We start from the raw sequence: 20,303 nt of genomic DNA on the forward strand, positions 1-20,303 counted from the left end.
CTGGGAAGCAAAGGGGCTCAGCAGCAGCCCCATCCTGCAAGAAGACAGTTTCTCACTGTTTTCCTTCCCTGCCACATGGGGTTTTGGGGTGGTTTTTTTGCTGCTTCTGAGCCTTCGCCACCCAGGGGACTGAGAGAGCCCTGAGGCCAGAGCAGGGACCAGGAACCCAGACTCCTGGGTTCAATTCACTGTTGCAGGACCCAGGAGAGAAGGACCTGACTCACTGTGTCACTGTCTCAGTCACTTTGCTGCTCTGTGCTTCAGTTTTTGAGCCACTGCTAAGGGCATCGGTGGAATAAAGGCAAGCTCATCCATGTTATCTGGCAAGCACAGCCATCTCCAGGTAACACTGTATCAGTTTCAACTGCAAGAGGCTTCCCAAAGATGACCTCAAACCCTGTCTGGAGCCAAAGATTGGAGCATCTGCCCCGGTGTGGGGAAAGGAGATATCAGATGTCCAAGACACAGCCCAGCTGTGAGACAAAGCCTACGGGCAAAACCCAGAGACAGATAAATCGTGTGCTGAAAGCGGGGTGCAGAGCTGATTTCGGTGGGGCAGACTCCGGCAGGGAAGATTGTCAAGGAAATACTCCCGTCTGCACAAACAGCGAGTGGGCTGGAGCCCAGAGCCGAGCCAAAGCAGGCAGAGGGAAGCGGCTGAGCTCCTCTGCTGCCTTCAGAGCAGGGAAAGGAAAGGCTGAGCCCCAGAGCAGCTCTGAGCGCACCGCACACCTGAGCCGCGGCCTCCCGGGCTGGGGAGCACCCAAGCGTGAGCTCCAGGCTCCCTCTCCTGGGCAGGTGACACCATTGCAAACGCCTCCAAAGAGGCTCAGAGGCCTCCGAGGCCTGGAGCCTGGAAAACATCCCAAAACACCCCCTCCTTTCTTCCAGCAAGGCCAGTCTCCCAGGAGAAAGGGAAAACAGCTCCCACGCAGCGAGAACGAGGACACCAAAGCGCGGTCAAGATCACTCCCTGGACGCTTCACGAGAATACAAAGGGAGTGAAGCCCAGGGCGTGTTCCTTACCCACCAAGAACTCGTGTCCTGGTGGAAATCAGGCCAGTAACCCAGCCTGGCTGGCCCAGCTTCACTTCACCACACACAGACCAAAATCTCGTTCCTTCATAGCCCACACACGCTTCCAATCAGCCTGGGGATCTGCTTGGGGAAGGCAAATCTGTTGCCAGTAGAGCTACTGAGAGTGAAAAACACCTCCCTCAATCGGATCCCACCAGCCAGGGAACGGACGTTCCCCTCCTCGGTGTTCGGTTTTGGTGGGTGACACCAAAAGCTCCGGCTGGGGGTTGTGCTGTCAGCCCCACACTGAGAAAGGCCATGGACCCTTTCTGGCCTGCAGAGACACACCACTTCTTTGTCCTCCTAGGGCTAAATCCTGCAAGAAACACCAAAAATAACTTTATAAAGACATTAACCATGTTTTCCTTTAGAAACAGCTTTCAGCCCATCCGCTCCCTATGAAACAGACAACCAACAGCACGCAGGAGCCTTTCTGTTTCTTCTCCCACCTCTCCTTTCCCTCCAGATCTGGTCCCAGCGCGTGCAATTGTTCTCTTCCAAAAATACCCTCAAGCCCACTCCGATTTCCAGTTTAATCTGCCAGTGCAACTTCACCCACGGCTGCTCCCCCCAGTTCCAGCTCATCCCTGGAGCGATCCCAAGACACAGGGCACAAGACAGGAGGGAGACGGATCCTCCAGGCTCAGCCCCCAGCTCTGCCACCTGGCGCAGCCGTTGCCAGGGACTGGAGCAGCTCACCCCAAGAAATCAGACATTAAGAAAAGGAACTCGCTCAGTCTTGGGCAAAGACAAGAATTTCATTTCCTTTTGCTGCTTGATCTTGGACAAAACTGTGCCTCAGTTTCTCCTATTTGTTTTTGCCTGCAGGCTAAGATGGGATCAAGTTGAGGGGGAGTATAATTTAGATTTCCTAATCAAATTTTCCAGCCCAGGACAGAGAGCAGGGAGTTTAGCAAGGAGGAGAGAGAATTAACCACCAGGCAGGCAGTGATTTCGTACTGTCCCTACAGGAGCATGAAGAGATCTCCAGCCCCACCGAGGGACCCCTTGGCTTCCCACCCATCCCCTCCCTGGCTTTTGGAGGACACAAAACCAGCCTCTTTGCAAGCCTGCGAAATCAGCCATGCTGGCTACGAAGCCAACACCATAATTGTCTCCAGGGCATCTGGAGAAAGGAGGGGACAAGAGAGGAGGGTGGAGGAAAACACGCCCGACCCCATCAGCCCATCCACACCTCTCCACGTGGTCGGGACAGGAGGAGGAGCAGCAGCCAGCACTGGCTTTTTTGCCCGTATAAGGCCAGGTTTTTCTCAGGGTGGCCAATCCAGGGAGGAATGTGAACACCTGAGCGTGCAGGGTTTGCACAGCCCGGCCCAAAACGGGAAACTCTGCCCTGCATGAATCCCTCACTGGGGACAGCAGCCCCATCGGGGCTTTTCTCTCCTCCAGACTCCCCGGGGTGCGCAAGCCAAGCGCAGGTTGTCTTCTGCAAGGCTGGGTTGCCCCTTTCTTTCAACTGTTTCCAGTTATTCCCCATCCCTGACATGTGAAGCGTCTCTTGGTCTGTCCCACAGCCATCCCTCTTGCTTAGTTTCCACCTCCGCCTATGCCAGGCTGGCTTGGGGCAGCTGTGGGGTCTGTGCCTCCCAGCCAGCACAGACCTGCCAAGGCAGCTTCACCTCCACGGTGTCCTCAGCCCAGGAACCGGATCACGGGGGGACTCCAGCATCGCCCAGTCATGGCTGGACTCCCAGCGGTACCAAAACCAGTGTGCAACAGAGCCCAGTGGCTCCCAGTCCTGGTACCACACGTCACTGCCTCTGTGCAAGGTGAGAGGAGGAACAAAGGACAAGGGTGGCCCATCACTGAATGCACCCACATTAGGGGGAAAAAAAAAAAAAAAAAGACTAGACCCAAGCTGCTGCCAGCCAGGAGGGCCACAGGACAGACTCTGAGCTGCCAGGCCAGCCCCCAGCCCCACAGCCCCGTCTCCAGGCCCCACCACAGCGATACACACGCCAACTCTGCCGTGACTCCACACGCCAGTGCCCTGACCAAACGAGCCCAAGAATTTCAGAGAAACCAGCGTTCCCTTGTTGTGCTGCCAAGACTCGATACCCGCCTGCCAGCAGCCCTGGTTAGAGCGGGCCGGATTCCAGCGGGGTTGTGTCATCGCTGCCCTCGGGCTGGCAGGGTGGGTGCACCAGCAGGTCCCACACCCCCGGGCACGCCAGCGACTCCCACACGCGGCCGGGCAGCAGCTGCTGCTTCCACACACTCCCCGCCCAGCCCAAATTCCTGTGTCTCCACAAGGCCCTCGCAGGAAGCCTCACCTGGAACAAAATGGCAATGAAGCTGGCCATTTGATGTTTGCTCGTATTTAATCTGGCACAGCTCTCCAGGAGAACAGAGCCCAGCATGGGGGCAAATGAGGTGGGGATCAGTGTGTGTGGGACAGCAACGTTTGGTTCCCTGGAAGGCAGGAATTAAAACATTTCCCAGCAGCTCCTGACCTGCTTTCCCCTCTACTCACACACCATTTCTGCTACAGAGCAACATCATCCAGCAGCAGTGGGAATCTCTGGGAAGAGATTTTTTTTTGCAAGAAGCAAAAGGGGCACAGGGAAAAGCAGCAGCTCTGCCCACAGATGGGGACACGAACGAGCCTGTCCCTGCCCGGTGTGTGGGTTGTGGCCCACGCTAACCTCCATCAGGCCGCAGCGGAGATGAGGAGATCCCTCTTTCCAGTGTGGAAAGTGCACCGGGGCTTGGCACGACCAGCCTGTCCAGAGAGCGGGGGTCCGTTTTGGTGAGCAAACAAAGGAAAACAAAACAAAGGTCTGGTCCTATTACTCCTGGCAATCAGGACTGAGACTCTGCAGCCCAGCTCAGGGTCTGTCTGTACCAGGTTTCATATGCTCCAAGCTCAGCATGGTCCAGAGACCATTTCCAACCTCACGCCCATCATCTTTGCTCTGCACAGATGCCCCCTGAGTCCCAGGCAGCTTTCAGAGCTCCACTGGTGGCCTCACCTTGCCGGCAAGCACTGCTGGCACCAAGACCTGCTCCCTTGGGCCTCTGCACACATCAGCAAGCAGAACTTGGAACTGGGGTTCAGCTTCGTTGTCTACTTGAGAGGTCATGCTGAAATCTCAGCTTCTACATCCTCCCTGTTAGCTTCGAGCACGGCTACTTAAACACCACATGTCCCTCAACATCCTCACCAGGAAAAACAAGTGCTCATGGGGCATTTGAGGCGGTGGAAGAAGCCCGACACATGGGCACCTTTGGGAAATGGAGACGGTTTGGACCCAGAGCGCTCAATTTCTTCCTCCCAGCCCGACAGATCTCCCCGGTGCACAGATTCACCGGGCAGCCTCCAAAGCTGATGCAGCACATGGAGCCGAGCTCCATGGAGGGGCCTGGGTGAGCAGGGGCAGTGCCCAGCGCGTAGGGCAGGGCGACAGAAAATATCTGAGATTGCAGGTTGGACGAGGTGAGTCACGCAGAAGGACGGGCAGTCCAGCTGCTCATCTCTCCACCCCTACCAGCACCCTGGGAAGCTGCGAACCGTGGGAACCGGGATATCGCAGCAGGCCAAGCGACTACAAAAACACAGCTCTTGCTGAGAGGAGATTAAAACTGCCCATCTCTGCAAAGCAATGACTTAGCGAGAGGAGCAAAACCCCAGAGCTCAGCAGGTCTAGGTGCTCGAGATTGGCTGCTCGGCCTGGCAGGATCCCCATGGCAAGGGGCCAGGTATTCATAACATAATGGGAACGGTGCTCACCCATTCCTGCCAGGGCCTGCGCCTGTTTGCGAGATTTCAGAGACACACCCTTCAATTGAAGGCTTTGGAAAAAAAGCTCAGCACCTGGGGAGGAGAGGGGAGAAAGAAAAAAAAAATAAATAAATAAAGAGAAGGAACCACTTCAGGGCCGAGGAATCCCAGCTGTGAGTCATGGCGGGGGCTCTGACGCAGGAAGCGAACGCTGGGGACGGGGCAGGGCAGCCTGGCTGCAGCCCTGCCGGGGTCCCGCTGCCCCCCGTGCAAAGGACCCCCCCACGGGACTCACCAGCACCAGCCTCCTCGTGCAAAGCGGGGGCCGGGGCCTCCAGGGCCCAGCTTCTGCTCACAGAAACTGTACTGGCTGGGTTTTAGCATTATTGTTATTTTTTAGCATTAGCAAATCTGGCCTGCACATTTCCCAGCTTCCTAATGCCCACGTGCCCAGTTTTACCCATCTCTATAGAACTGAGATCAGCTCCAAGAGTCCCCAAATCTCCTTTTTCTCCAACATTTCCCAGGCTGGTAACAACCCAGTGCAACACCAAGACCTTCTGCCCTGGCCAGCAGTCTCTGCCACCCAACAAATGTTGGCCACTTTGAGCTGCCCCACCAACATACACAGAGCAAAAATACTCACACTTAAAAAGGGAATATAAAACATCTGGGGCTTGGTTTTCAGCTCCTCCAGAGCCTTATCGTGTAGCCCAAGTGATCTGTCAGCTCCTCATGCAGGAGAAGTGCAGTAGGGCTGAAAGACATCACCATGAGAAAGCTGATTTGGAGCCCTTTGTAGAGTCTGCAGGAGTTAGAAATACAAGACAAGGAGCAAGATGACACCAATTCAGATCCATAGCTACAAATCCACTCTGGATTAACACCTGCCTGTCCCACTGACCTCAAGAAGGTGTAAATCCAGCATTCCTTTAGCACCTCCCTGGACAGAAGCCTGTCACTTCATCAGGCAGCGATGCTGCACCAGTTTGTCCCCAAAGTGCCAGCTCTCCCAGTGGGTGACACTGTTTCAAGTCCAGTTCCTGAAGTCAGGGCAACGTGGAAGAACGGCTGCTCTCCTAATCCAAACCAAAGCTCTAGCGTACCAACAACAGAAACCGCTCAAAACCTGGGATCCCAAATGACTTACAAACCAGACAAGGGGGAACAACTCCAAATGTATTTTTATTTTAACACTGTGGACCACAAGGCACTAAAAAAAAATCCTGCAGTTCATTCAGCCTTGGTTTTGCCCAGGGGAAACCTGAAACATGAACAAGTTTATTCCTCTTAAGGCCAGAGCTGAGCTAGTATCAGAGAAGCCTTTTTGCTCCCACAAATGGGTTGCTGTTAACCTCCGTGTCAGTGCTTTCTCCAGCCTAGTTTTGAGTGCACCAAGGTGCTGTGGAGCCTCTGGATGAAACCAAAGGGCTCCATCCCTACGTGCTGTGCTGGCAGCTTCCCGGCAGCCAGCTCACACTCACGGCAACAAACACCTACGGGACATGTTCTGACCTGAGCGCTGAATTCAGTTCTCCCCGGAGGAATCGCCCACGTACATATCTGGAGTGTGCTCTGCAGATTATACAACACCCCTTATCTAGGGCAAGAGCAACAAGAGGAGCCAGAGAAAAACCCCCCAATGTCACGAGGTCCTGGGGGATCCCAGCTGGGCCACGGTGGAGGATTCAGTGGTTGGTGGGGATGAATTTCAATCCAAAATGCCAGACTGTAACCCAGAAATATGAACGTCCACCTTGCTGGAAGCTTCTCAGTCCTTGATGAGACCTTAAGTAGAGTAAGAAGCAATTCAGGATCACACTTCTTAATTGATAAACTAGCCCTCTGCACTTGCAACTTCCAGCTGTACTGAGGATGCTGCTGGCCACAAGCAGCAGAGCTGGCAAATTAAGACTAACTTCAGCCTGTTCTCAAGGCCACACCATCACCTTGCTCCTGATCTACGCTGCTAATAACCAGCATCAGCATTGGCCCCTTCTCTGCCACCTTAATCCCCAGTGGAATAAGCAAAACTTCAGTGAGCATTGGCTACAGCGGTACAGCGAGACTAGATTTCTTGTGGATTTTATGGGAGCTGGACTGGGCCCCTTTGAGAGCTACTTTTGTGCCAATTTCTCTGTAATTTATGGAAAAGTCTGAGCTTTTTGCAAACCATCCCAGCCATGCAAGGAATGGGGTGGGGATGTTTTGACATGGAGTCTTGGATCCCTTACAGATCCCACCCAGCTCCCTCCGTGCTCACCTCTCAGTGCTCTCTACGTGCTCTTGTTTCTCCAGAACATAAAGCAGAGAGTAATTCAGATAGCGTAATTGAAGAGAAAACAGACTGCAGACAGCAAACGCTGCACAGACCAGTGTGAATATGCAGGGCTAGCAGGAACCAGGCACGAGCTGCTTCCCTCACCAAAACACACTCCTAACAGACACAGAATTTGCGCTGCCTAACCAGATGTATTTAGCATTAGATTCCCCACAGGTTAAGCTAATCCTGTGTACATCTCTAACTTGACTAAAGCAGAGCCTCATCTTAGTTTGGCAGCTCAGCTCCAACTTACATTAGCCCCCTTATTTTCTTTGCTTCACATTTGCCGCAGGTGAGGTTGGAACCAAGGCTGACAACATTCCCATATTCTTCAGTTAAATCCTACCCCATAGGAAAAAATTCAAATTCTTTCTACATTTTCCCAACAAACAGCTGCTTCTTGCAAAGCAGAACAGACACGTATAACGCATATGTACGTGACTAGCCCTGTTCTCAGTGTTTACCATCTAAGAGCCTTGCGGAATTATGTTTAGTCTGCAAAAAGATCCAAATCCAGTTTCAGAGTGGATCTACAGTTCACAACTGGCCTTTATTCCTCTGATGCACTATTCCGGCCTGAATCCACAAACCTGCTAAATTCAGCAGGTCTTCAGATCCAGGCCTCACCGTGAACCTTGCACTGATCCAAGCCCCGGTGAAGATGTTCTCAGACACTGGAGAGAGCTCGTCGGAATTCACAGGAATTTCTCTGTTGGTACCCATGCCTGATGACACTCCATGAACCGTGTCAGGGAAGGACAGAAAGGCCAGGAGCGACTCTGGTGCTCCTCAAAGGGCAACAGATTTTGCCCAATATGCTGGGGTAGATGAACCCTCCCGCACACACACTCGTGTCCCCCAAGTCCATACAAATACAGCTCTGAAGCCAGGAGAGAATTTGGGACAGACAGACGGCCCTTGGGCTGGGGAACCTCAGGAGATGCAGCCAGCTCAGGCTGCTTTTTCCACCTGCCTGGGAAAGGAGAATTCCGAGGTTTGGCCGCCCAGCCCCAGAGGGCTTTGTCAGCATTGTTTGCAGCAGGGAACAGGCTCTGGGCCCCGCCTGGCGCTTCCCTTTGTGCATTTGCTGAGCTCTGGTCTTACGGCGTCCATCGCCCTGGGGAGGGAACTGCGTGCAACTAGGGCAGACGGCTCCAACCCACTTGCTTTGGGTTTTGCGCAGAAGGCAAATCACGCAGGTTTCAAAGCTTCCACATCAGCAAATTATCTGACAAGTGTCTTCCCTGACGTCTTGTCAGAGAAATGCCAATGTAAGGGAAGCGGTGGGGTGGTCTCTCATATCGGGAGGTGCCCAACTTCTGCATTATATCCAGGAACAGCTCATTTACCGTCTCCTTTCCTTCTCCCAGTCCCTCTGGCTCAGACCAACCTGCTCTTTGCCATCTCCAATTCCCCCCAGTCCCTGTTTTGCCATCCAGCAGCCACAGTGCAGGTGTCTCTGCCCCACAGCAGGTGAACATGCAAAGCGGTTCCTGTGATGGGGAAAAACGGGCCGTTCTCCCGTCTTATCACATAACCAAATTCATATGTGTTTTATGCAATTTCTGTAGACGTGTCACAGAGAGAGGAACCAGGGTGAGTTGCTCTCCATGACCTCCTGCTAAGAGATCCAGCGGCCCCTTTGCACTTCTCTGCTCTTCAAGAGTCAAAGGCTTTCAAGAGTCAAAGACTTTCAGACCACCCTTAGACAGTACTACACAAAGTGCTGCAAGGTGCCCACCTGCCCTAGACTCCGAAACCACAGCCGGGAGCTGAAAGGAACCAGGTTCTACATCAACCAGTTGCTCCACTGATGACAAATGTGACCATCATCACTGTTTCTCCACAGGGAGCATCAGGATCTTTGGAAACCTCCAGGTACCTTCTAGGTAGGTGCCTCCTCTCCTCCCCATCTCTATACACACAACATCACCAGGTTTACCAGCGGCTTTATGAGCATTTACACACTCAATAAACCATTCTTTCGCCTTGCAGTTGTGCCAGCTCTTTGTAAACCCTTAATACTCTTCCTTTTGAACCTGGACGAGAACCAGGCCACCTCTACCAATACTGCTTGCTGTAGTTTATAGCTTACAACTCCTTAGAAAGACTTTCCTCCCTCTCCCCTAAACCTCTACCCTTCTGAGTCATCCCCTGCACAACGCCTGAAGTCAGCACTTCACACAAACCAGCTGAAGCTGGTCCACAGAAAAAACGCAGACACGCACATCCAGAGCCGGGAACAGCTACCAGCCAGGACCTGCAGCCTTGGCAAAGAACAGAGCCAATTTGCTGGTGACAGCACCAGCTAGAAACGCAATCGAGAGAGAACAGAGAGAAGCAGAGCAGCTCTCCACTCTCCACCTCCCCTGAAGGTAAGGATCAGTGTTTGGGACACTAACCAGTCACCTGGGAAACCAGAGAGAAAGGCCTAGCACAGGCCTGTTTGCTCCTTTGCATTACTCTATTCTTCACCCTCCAGCTCAGGTAAATGCATCCTTTGGCCTTGGGAGTCCCTTCCCAAATCAGTTTTGCACTGATGTTATTCAAGGTCAAATGAGATTCCTGCTTCCAGCAGCAATAGTACAACCCTCGGGAGGAAAGAGCTCATCAATACAAAGGCCAGGAGGTACCCCAGGAGTATTTAATTTGATTCCCAAGTCTCAGCCACATTTACTCTCCTTTTCTTCCTTCCTCATGCTCAACACCTCTGTGAGTCCCTGTGCCCTCTCAGTGAGTACCGGGGCTGAACACTTCGTTACGTGTTCCCATGCTCCCAGGATCAACACCTCTGCTCTCTTCTGGCTTCTCCATGAAGGCAACGCTTGCCCTGAGCACTGTGCAAGATGTCACGGAAGAAGCCACACCACAGGTTGGTTGAGGCAACGTAGAAAAGGTGCTTTCTCAGGTCATCGTGGCTGCCCTGGTCCAAGGACGAGGTTGTTCACAGAGCTGACCTGCACTGGGCTCAGAAATGGTCCAGGGCAAACCAAGAGCAGTTCTCAGGCATTCATCCCGAGTAACAACTGTGGGTATTTGAGGAAAAAAACTAAGCAAGACCTGTTTAAGTAATGGTTAAGATGTGGAGTTAAAACTCAGCCTGAGTCAGTAAGGAATGTACTGCAGGTCCTGCTCTAGGGGCTGGAGGACAATAAATAATTCAGCATCTGCTCCGTTTAGCCACCCCGGACAACAGGAGTCAGCACTGGTCAGGCTGGGAATGTCCAGACAGAGAATGCAGCGGTTACTCCAGCAATTCAGTCCCAGGAGATCCAAGAGCCCTGGGTAATAGCCACACGCATTCCTGAAAAGCCCTCACAACTTTCAAACACTGCCCTATTAATTCACTTGTCCCCATGTGCTGGCCAAAACAAGGTCTAATCCTTGACGTAACACGAGGGCAGCCCTGCAGAGGAGACCTCCTGCCCACGATGGTCAGGGTCCAGCAGCTGCTGGTGGATGTTCTCCAGGTAGGGCCTGAGATCAGACCCACACAGGGCAGCACGCAGCTGTTTCATGGTCATGCTGTGTCACCTGCTCTGAAGGGACACGAAGATGCTGGCTGTGTGAAAAAGGGATGTCAACACCTCTCTCCTGTACACTTCTTCACAAAGGTTAAGGGAATTCTTCCCCAGCATGCGACCACAGATCCCTTCGCTCCCGCTCGCCACTTCACAGACGAGCTTTTTCCCACCACCATCTCACATGCTTGAAACAGGGATCTTCCAGGAGGTAAATGAGATTAAAAGGACAGGGAGCAAGAGATGAGCAGTCTCAAGGGCTAGGCAGGAGAGGAGCCGCCCTGCATGCTTCCTTTTGATCTGGGCAGCAAACAGCACGGAGCTGCCCTTCTTTTGATGTGTCACCCTGCAGCTTGTTCTCTCGCAGGAGGGCAGGCCTGTTGCAGCATGACTGCCCCTGGATTCCAGCTGCTGGGGTAACGAAGCTGCATTTCAGCAGCTTCTGTGTGTTTCACAGACTTCAGAGTCTCTGGGTTGACCCCAGGAGTGGAGGGGAACCCCCACCCTCAGACTCAGCTCTAACTAGATCCTTGTCACTCACATGGAAGTCACATTAATCGCTAGTGCTACAATAAAACAGGATTAATTATAATGGAATCATGAAGCACAACACACCAGGAAACAGAGCAGAGGATCTGCAGTGCCATGTCTAATCTCTGGCCCACCCCATACAACTTTGATGAAGGGGGTTTTAATCAGTTACAAATGCACTTAGGTAAAGTACGCTCCACTACGGAAACCTGGGTGAGATCCCTCCTTCCCTCCCCTGCCCCACACTGCAGTGAAGGAGTTCAGAAAGCTCTCCTGCTCTAAAACATTATCACTCCAAATAAAACCTTCTGCTCAGAGTCAAGCCACTCTGTGGTGGATCCAAGGATGGAGTTTTGTTTGCAAGTCAGGATAAAAATCCAGGCAGCTGACAATAAGCACCTGGTAGAGAAAAGACATCATGTGTTTGGTTTGTGGCTGTTCTTTTCTCATTCTTCCACGCTGCCAGAAAGAGATGCCCATGTTTCCATGGGCTGATATCTCTCAATTTTCGCCTTTAATTCACAGGCAGCAAAGTGCCAGGAAGAATAAGAACGAACTTGCCCTCAGCTGAGCAAAGGAAATCCGAAAAGCTGAAGTTTCTGCTGTCCGAGCTTGTAGTGACAAGCTGCTGGGTTTCCAGCTAGAGGAAGCTGCTTATGGGAGCAGATGCGTTGCTGCCAACCCTCAGCTCCTCAGCTCAATTCCTCCACTCTTGGGCTGCTCATGCATTCTGGGGAAACTTGAATTCAACCACTTTTAAACCATGTCACCATTTAGAAATGCTGATGAACGGCGCCTGCAAGGCTGTCAGTACATCTCTGCGTAAGAAAGGAAGTAGGCAGCAGAGATAGGTGCTTACAACAGCCGCTTGCTCTGGCAGCTGTCAATGTTAAAGTGATAAAATTGCTGCTGTTACACCATATTTACACACTAAACTTTTCCCCACCAAAGGCATTCCTAGGAAACAGCAAACTGTCTAAGTTAAGAAAAATAAAAAATAATAAAAAAGGACATCTCATTGGCTCCATCTAAATCTTATTTACTACAAAGGCTGGAAGCAACTCCAGAATCATCCAGAAACGGGAACCTCCAAGTTCTCAGCCCAACTTTGATGCTCGCTTACGCACAATTAGATGCTTCGCCTGTTCTGCCTAGATTTTTCCATCCAAGGAGGAGGGATAATTAGCTGCGACTTGCTACACAGCAGTGGCGTGAGACTTAATTAGTCAGAACACTTTGAAGGTATGGTACCTAATTAATATCTGAAGTGGCTGCAGTGATTATTAGGAACAATGGCATAGCTCACAGCTGATGATACAGCTCAGCTCATCAGTATTTTTCATTCTCAAAAGTGCTGCGCAAACATACAGCCAATATTCCACATCAGAAATCTCCACAGTGGTGGGCGGTTATCAAACTCCTTTTGTGGATGGAAAAACTGAGGCAAGGTCTGCTGGAGCCCAGGAACAATCCCAAACCACGGGAACTCAACAAGGCAGTCGCGTGGGAACTCCTCGCTTGCTGCCAGGATGGAACGGGGCCGCACTCTGACAGTCCCATCACACTGGCCCGCAGTATTTTGGGTCTGTTTGGAAATGCTCAGCTCGACGTGCTGTGTGCAGGTGTTGAATTTAGCAGGTTCTAAAGGGTTGGAGCTTTAAATGTAGGAAAGAGCAAGCAGGATCTCCTAACTAACCCTCCAAGGCACCGGCGCACATACACACAAATAACGTGGCACATAGTTAACGAGCGAGGACAGCTATGGGACTAAAACAGCAACAGGGAGCAGAAGTGTTGGTTTTAACCCTCATCTTTACTTTCCTCTGTCCTGCCTTCAGGAGACCTAGGAACACATTTTAGCCACATTGCAAAATGCAGAGAGAAGAGAGTATAAAAAATAAAATTCTCCAGAGCCTTACGCAGCACTGCAGTTGAGATCCATGGGTTCTCTTCTACCGCGGTGCCACGGAGCTGGGCTCCCACCTGGCTCATCTCCTGACAGCTTCCTGTAGAGCAGAAGCAGCAAGCTGAAAAGAAAAGAGAGGGTTTTTTAAATCCTATCTGCTAAAGGACTGTCTCCATTTTGAGCTCCTTAGTGTCCCCAGAACTGCAGAGACATTTGTGTTGACATTATTTTGAGCTGTATTTGTGGCAATATCCAAAGGACGAGAAACACACTGCTGTGCCAAAGCCAAACAGAGCTAATTTGGAGCTCAGCCATTTCTGAGACACTGGGACATATTGATATTAGCAATTTAATAGTACAGACTTGAGAGCCAGATAAGAAGTCATCATCCTGTTACACACACACAGGGCCGGTCTGCAGGTCTGTACATGGCCAGCATATAAATAATTCAATAAAACCCACCCCACCGCCTTTCAACAAGCAGCAGCCCCAAAAGATCCCCAGGCAGATACTGATCTATTGCTCAGTGCATAAGGAACATAAACCAAGGTGTGTTTGAAACAGAAGGTCATTCCAGATGGGTGCAGGGGACATCTCCTGTAACTCTTTGGGTTGCCCAACTTCCTAGCAACCCTTCATAAAATTTTTCACAGGCAAGTGTGTAAATCCCCAGATGAAAATGAACTGCAGGAAGCCTTATTCACCCCTTTAAACTTGAGCACTGAACAGATAAATCTAGGTCTATTTTGCAAATATCTCAAAGTTCAAAGAAAACAGCAACTAATATCAACACAACCCAACGGAAACATCCCAAGGGCCGCGGCTGTAGGTTGCACGATACTCCAGTGCCACCAGCCGCACAAGGCAGGAAAGAGCAGCTCAGCAGAACAAGAGGGGAGGCCGAGCTGCCCGCTGAGTCAGGGGAGCTCACCCGTAGATTACCACGAGTGTCGGACGAGGTGCCTCATTACCAAAGTGATAAATGTCATATATTAATAAGCTGCGAGAGAGATCAGGCACTTGGGTGAACCCTCAGGAAAATACATGACCAATTGGTTCTCCCTTCACTCCCACAGGGACAGTAAAAATCAACCCAGACTTCTGCCATCTTTAAGAAAATTAACAAAATTAACAGCCACCACCGGGGAAGGCACATTTGTCTGCAGCTGAGAAGACCGAGGAGCTCTCAGGACTCCTGGCAGGAGTCCTAAATATTATGTAGCAGAACTCTGTGGAAGTGGCATTTATGCGAAAAGCTTCAAAGCCTTTCTCTGACCTTACTCAGTCCCTTTAAACACACGCGCGCACACACTTTTTTCACAAGTTTATCAATGGAATGCAGTGGCTTTTCATCCAGAAGCCTGTAGCCAACCAGCACACTCACTTCACACTTCCATCTGAGCTCACTGCGGCACAAATCAAAGCATTCATTTTGGTTTGGTTTTTTTTCCCCCTCCACTATCACTGTGTGAGTAAACAACAAGGAATTCCCATTAAGGACAAAGTAAAATGGAAGCAAAGCTTTGCTCTGCCCTGCGCAGGCGCTCAGCTGGGCACGGAACTGCTGGGCAAGAGCACCTCCAGGAGGAGCCCTCAGCCTCTTCTCCTCCTCTCATGACACAGCGCTATGGCACGAACCTGGGCTACCCTCTCACTCCCAGCGGGACCTGGAAATTCCTAAGAGTCATCAGTTATCTATTTCTGAGTGTCAGTCTACTCAAGTGAGGGTTTTAATCTGTTTAGACAACACTGTAGGAGCGTGACTCCTACTTACTCTCAGAGCTAACAAAACCACTATGTAGGAACTAAAGCTAGTAGGGATATTAAAACAAGAAAAAAGAAGTTAAAATACGACATTTTTCTCAAGCTTTCCTTCTTAGATTTTACTGAAGAGAAAAAAAACCCCACAACCCAGTAAAAGTTGTAATACCTTTGCCAAACATAGCTTCAAGCTTACCAAAGTCGTTTGAACCTCTAAGTACAATAAAATTATAAACTCAGACTGTTTAGGTGTCAAAAACAACGTGAACAAAAAGCAAGATTAAAAAATCCAACACAGTATTTACAATGAAATTAAGTTATTTTTATTTCAAGGATATTATTACAAAGCGCACTCACTCTGTTAGACACTGCAGTGCAATCCCTCACTCCACAGAAAGATCCCAGCACTGCCAACCTCCAACACACGCTCTGGGCAAAGCCCCATCTGCATCAATCGCAGCCTGACTGGTATTGCAGAACGGTTTGGGTTAGACACCCTCTGCAAGGATCCAACTCGCTTCACGGTCAACCAGGTTGTACGTTTGCCAAGAGTACTTTATAGATAGAACACAACAACAAGCAGAACAAACAGTGCATCACACGGGTCAACAGAAAAGTCCCCTTTCCTTGAAAAGCCCCAGGGACAGAAAAGGCATGTTCTGTCTTCCAGGGAATATCCTTGGTACACATAAAGAACGTATGTAGCAAAACTTTGATTTCAAGAGCACTTTCTAGGAACAGCAATCTCAGAACCCACAAGGTAGGTTAAAGCTGCCACTGCATTTTGCAGAGGGAAAGAAAAAAATTCACACAGACATTGCCTCAAAATCCCCAGGGAGATCAAGATGTGGTCCGAAAGGAGATTTAGGAATTCTTAGATCTGCATCTGTAAACAGCAAGCACCACCTTGCCCATGAATTCATGAATGCGAGAGGCCATTTCTCAGTCACTATTCCTGTTCTGAAGACTCCCCGCCCTCGTGATTTGAGCCATTTGATTTAAAAAGCAAGAGGCTCCTGTCCCAGCTGGTGCTCCCAAAGCAACACACCAGCTCCATGGCGCAGTCCCTCGTCAAGATCTGTGTGATCCTCTCAGCCATGTCCCCGTTGATGGCCAGAGATCGGAAGTGATCGAAGTCGCTCCGGCCCAGCTTGCGCAGGCGGCGCGCGGCCGCCCGGTAGCACTTCCACGGCTGGGGTTCGATCAGCAGGTACGTGCACAGCGAGGAGAGGAGGGACAGGAACTCCCTCAGGCCACTGTCCCCGTGGTTCAGGTGGATCCACATGGTCACAGACATGCAAAAACCGATGTCAAAGGCGGAGCGGCCGAAACGGCCCAGGTAGGAGCTGAGGAACGGCTCCCTGGCAGCCGAGTCCATGATGTCCAGGCTGGCAAAGGATATGGAGGCAGGAAAGGGGCTGAACTGCTGAGCCCTCTCAATCAAAACCGGGTCAATGTCACAACACAGAAGGTTCAGATCCTTGCCAGCTGCAGGCTGGTCCAGGCTGCCTTCGCCCTCCTGAAGGCCAAGGAGATGCCTGTACAGAGCCACACTGAGCTCCTGCAGAAAGGAAAACAACAGGGGTTCACGGGGCCTGCGCTGCTTCCAAAACACGTCACCACGCACACAGGATCCCTGCACTGCAGCGAGGCACAAGAGCCAACTCAGAGCTCGCTCACGATAAAATTCAGAACAACAAGCTCACCATCAACCTTCCTTTCTGTTGCAAAAAGTGCCAGATAGCCCTGACCACCAGAAAGCCAACCAGGGACTGGAACTACACCTGTGTCACCCCACACTCGGGGGTTTGCTTCAAAAACTAGGGGAATGATGGGTTTTAGCAACAGGAATCTTGCCAGATGTCCCCATCCAAGGTGGGGGCGAAGGCTTGACCGGCTTCCCTGGGTGAGTCTCAGAGTTTCCAAGCAACACTGAGAGCTATTCATAATGCCTAATTTAGAGTAATACATTTCTGCTGCTAAAGTAAGAGACATTCCCTGACCACTAGATTGTAGCATAAGACAGTTAACATGAGAGCTTTCCTTCGCGTTTCCTTTCATGGAGCGCATCACTAAGTGGAAAGTGTATTAATCTTTCATTAAAGGAGATCCCATGATGTTCCTGAGCAACGTCCTGAGCGCGCAGCCCACACGAGCGGGCAGGGAGTGTCCTCTAGTGGTGAAAGCCTCTGCACCTCAAAAGAACGGGACCGAGAACATTTTTACCTGACCTGTTTTACCAGTCCGCCTGAAATAGGATTTCAAATCGTCCTTTAGATAACACTTTGGGCGGCTTTTCAAACTTTCTGGCAGAAAGAAGAGAAGCCATGGAAACAGCAGTGCTCTTGTCCACAGCCAGAATGCTATGCAATTCTGAATTAATAATTATTTCTAAGTTAATGCACTGATAAAGTTACCATTCAAAAAAAATAATAATAATCTTTAAACATAGTTAAATCAAACACTGCACCAGAGATGCACAGACACTTCTGAACTACAACACAGCAAAGCTGCACGCTGAGGAAAAGCCATGAAAAAAAGGCAGAACTAGGTAAAGAAAGAGAACGAACTTTCGAAATGGGAAATTGTGTGAGATTCATCACCCTTCAGCCCAACCTTCCCCCTGCTCTCCCAGGAGAGCTGCGGAGGGGGCTCCCCAGGGTCTCCTGACCCCCACTGCACCCAAGCCCTCCTTTCCCAGTCCTCCCAGCTCGCCTCGCCGCCCCCTCCCGGCCGCCCGTCCCCCACAGCCCCCCGAGCCTGCCCCACCACCCTAACCGGGGTGTCACCCCCAGCCTCTTCTGCATGCTGCACTGTCCCCAGCACTCCACACCCCCCCGGCCTGCCCCCCAACACCCCAGACCGCCGCCTCCCCCCAATTTTTCCTCACAGCCCCTCAATACTCCGACCAGTCCCCCCCCAAACCTCTTTCTCATCCTCCCCACAGCCCAGGCCCCCAGCCCAGCGCCCCCCCGCGCCCCAGGAACCCCCAGCCCCGCCGCGGCGCCCTCTTACCCCCGAGTTGCAGCCCACATCGAGCCCCAGCAGCGGGCGGGTCGCCCCGGGGAACAGGCTCCGCAACAGCCCGCCGGGCAGGAGGCGGACCCGGCCCTCGGGGGGGTGGAAGCGGGAATAATTGGGGAAGTTGCCGTAGGGAGCAGCGCCGGGCTCCAGGGCGGGAAACCCCTCGCTGACGGGCGCCGCCATTTTGTCCTCTGCCGCGCGCGCTCCGGGCGGCGGCCGCGCGGGAGCAGAAACGTTCCGGGGGAAAATGGTTCCGGGGGGCGACGGCGCCTGAGCCTCGCTTCGTGGTGCGCTTGAGTGAAAAGACGAATTCTCAGAGACTTTTTTTTGTGTGTGTGTGTAGAAATACCCCGCCTGGGCCCTGTCACGCCGCGGGGGGACAGCTACAACAACCCTTGCGTCACCTGTGGCCCTGCTGCCACCCTCGCGCCGGCGTTGCCATGGCGACGCTGCGGCCTGGTGCGGGGGCGCAGGCCTTGGGGGCGATTTTGGGGCCCCCCTTGCCCCGGGCCTCTCAGCAGCAGAGCCACCTCCCCCAGAAACACAGTTCGTGCCAAAAACCTGGTGTCAAAGCCGGAAATTTTATCTCAGCTTTCGCTCAGTGCCAGTGTCAAAATCTACCTGAATCTGGGCGACCGAACCTCAGCCAGCGCTTTCCCTATTTAAGAAAGCTTTTTCAAACTTCTCGAAAAAGGTTATTTAAACATATATATATATAAAATGTTATTTAAATCACATTTAAACATAGGATTGCCCAGGGCTCCATAGGCAGGCAGCTAGCAGGAGGTTTTACAGCAGAAGAAAATGAAAGTTTGCTGCTAAAGGAGGGAAGGAGTTGCCATGGGGAAGGTTTGGGGGTCAAGTTGACGCACGGAGCTTGGATTTCACTTTATGCTGGAGCTTGGATTTCACTTTATGCTGTCTCGTATCACGCTGCGAAGAGCAGAGGGCGCCAGGAGCTCAGAAATGCAGGTGCACGGCTCCTGCCCGAATCCGAGCCGTTCTCACCGTTTGAATGGAAATGCTCCACTTCTGTTATTTTTCCACAAATGCTGTCCCACAGCAGAGCATTACCCAGCAGAACACAGGGCAAAATACCTTCTTGCTGCAGAAAATGCAGCTTTGGGCAGGAACACCCACCCTGGCTGTACCACGCTGTTAGCCACACTTCTTTGGAAACAAATCTCACACCTGCCTTTCGGGCACAGCTCTTCTCAAAGAGCAGAGATCTGCTGCAAGAAGGTGCTGCAGTTGGGATTTCTCTCCCCTGAGAGCCTGGACTGATCGGCCCTTCAGAGCTGATGGAGAGGGAGGTGACTTTTCACCCCCCACGGAGGCATTAATTTAGGTTGGGCGAATTGCTCTCTGGAGCCATTTCTTTTTCCCATTGACTCTAGAGAAAGCTTTAGTACATCAGGTTGCTCTCCAGAGCTACAGAAAATGCCCTCTGAGCAGGTGCCATGCTTACACTTCCTCACCCCCAATTACTTGGGTTTCTTTAATCCTGTGGCCACATAAACCAAGTCTAAGAGAGAACAAGATCCTCGCTCAAGGAGCCCTTTGGCCCTCAGTTTTCAAATACTTCTCATGCATTTCATTACTTTATGTAGGATGTGTTCCTTAGTCATAACCAGAGAAGGGACAGCCTGCTGCCCATTACAGCTTTGGGCCATGTCACATTGTGCCACAGTCTTGTTTGTGTTTTATTTTTTAAGAGGATGAAGCAGCAGCTGTGCAAGCAGACCTTCCTCCTGCCGCACTTCAGGAAGGAAACCTCACAACAGTTTTGCAACAATTTATTAGCAATGTTCAGAGAAAATACAAAATCCTATTTACAGTGAAATCATAAGAACGGCTGGACGAAAGGAGCAGGGGCTACAGAGCCAGGGTCTGGGTGATGCAGAGCTCAGATAAACGGACATCTACACAGAGGAACAGAAGCAGCCCCGCACAGACGCTCAGGGAACCCAGGAGGAACATGCCTATAGCCACATCCCACCCCTCACCTTGTGTTACTCAGGCTCATGAGGATTTCTGCCTCTATGAGCATGTACATATCACTCGCTGCTTCAGTCCAAGTGCTTTTGGTAGGTCTGGCATGGATGGACTGCGAGCCGTGGGGTCGGCGCAGGAGAGGGACCAGGACACATGCAAGAAAGGAGCCCTTGGAGGGGCAGGGGAGGGCAGTGAGCCATCCCAGCTCAGGTGGCCTGGAGATGGAGCAGGTGCCATGCAAGCTTTTCCCACACAGGAGCAGAAAGCCAGGACGTAGCAGCAGCTCGGGCAGCAGCCAAGTTACTCCACACCAGAAGGGAAAAAGAGCAAGAGATCCAGAGTGGGCTGCAGATCCGCATTCTCCTCCCCAGCTCCCAGGGTGTGCAGGGCCAGTCTGGAGGAGTCCCAGTGCAGAAAGGGAGG

At 51.7% G+C, this 20,303-nt stretch overlaps 2 protein-coding genes across 4 annotated transcripts in view; both read right to left on the reverse strand.

Annotated features, from left to right (window-relative positions):
* LOC136000627 (keratin, type II cytoskeletal cochleal) overlaps nt 1-17,957 on the reverse strand; it is a 53,369-nt gene extending 35,412 nt beyond the window's left edge. Inside the window, exons 1-2 of one of the 3 annotated variants that reach the window (XM_065654561.1) lie at nt 17,877-17,957; nt 13,114-13,221 (exon numbers count right to left, since the gene is read on the reverse strand). In XM_065654561.1, coding sequence (XP_065510633.1) covers nt 13,114-13,221; nt 17,877-17,896 — 128 coding nt within the window. In that variant the 5' untranslated portion in view covers nt 17,897-17,957. Of the gene's footprint in view, nt 1-13,113; nt 13,222-17,876 lie in introns of those variants that run through there. The other 2 variants (XM_065654558.1, XM_065654557.1) reach the window with 2 other exon arrangements.
* BCDIN3D (BCDIN3 domain containing RNA methyltransferase) lies at nt 15,460-18,068 on the reverse strand. The gene is made up of 2 exons (XM_065654569.1): nt 17,877-18,068; nt 15,460-16,422 (listed from the first exon to the last, which is right to left on the reverse strand). Exons 1-2 carry the CDS (start codon nt 18,066-18,068, stop codon nt 15,811-15,813), a joined length of 804 nt encoding a protein of 267 aa, XP_065510641.1. The 3' UTR covers nt 15,460-15,810.
* Between the last annotated feature and the right edge of the window lie 2,235 nt (nt 18,069-20,303).

Source organism: Caloenas nicobarica, chromosome 33 (genome assembly GCF_036013445.1).
Source record: "Caloenas nicobarica isolate bCalNic1 chromosome 33, bCalNic1.hap1, whole genome shotgun sequence".
NCBI classification, from domain to species: domain Eukaryota; kingdom Metazoa; phylum Chordata; class Aves; order Columbiformes; family Columbidae; genus Caloenas; species Caloenas nicobarica.

Bases quoted from the DNA above. Each gene is read 5' to 3' on its own strand.
- BCDIN3D (XM_065654569.1), bottom strand. From the start codon at position 18,068: ATGGCGGCGCCCGTCAGCGAGGGGTTTCCCGCCCTGGAGCCCGGCGCT. The intron at 16,423-17,876 runs GTAAGAGGGCGC...TCCTTTCTGCAG, and splicing joins ATGTGGGCTGCAACTCGGGG to GAGCTCAGTGTGGCTCTGTA.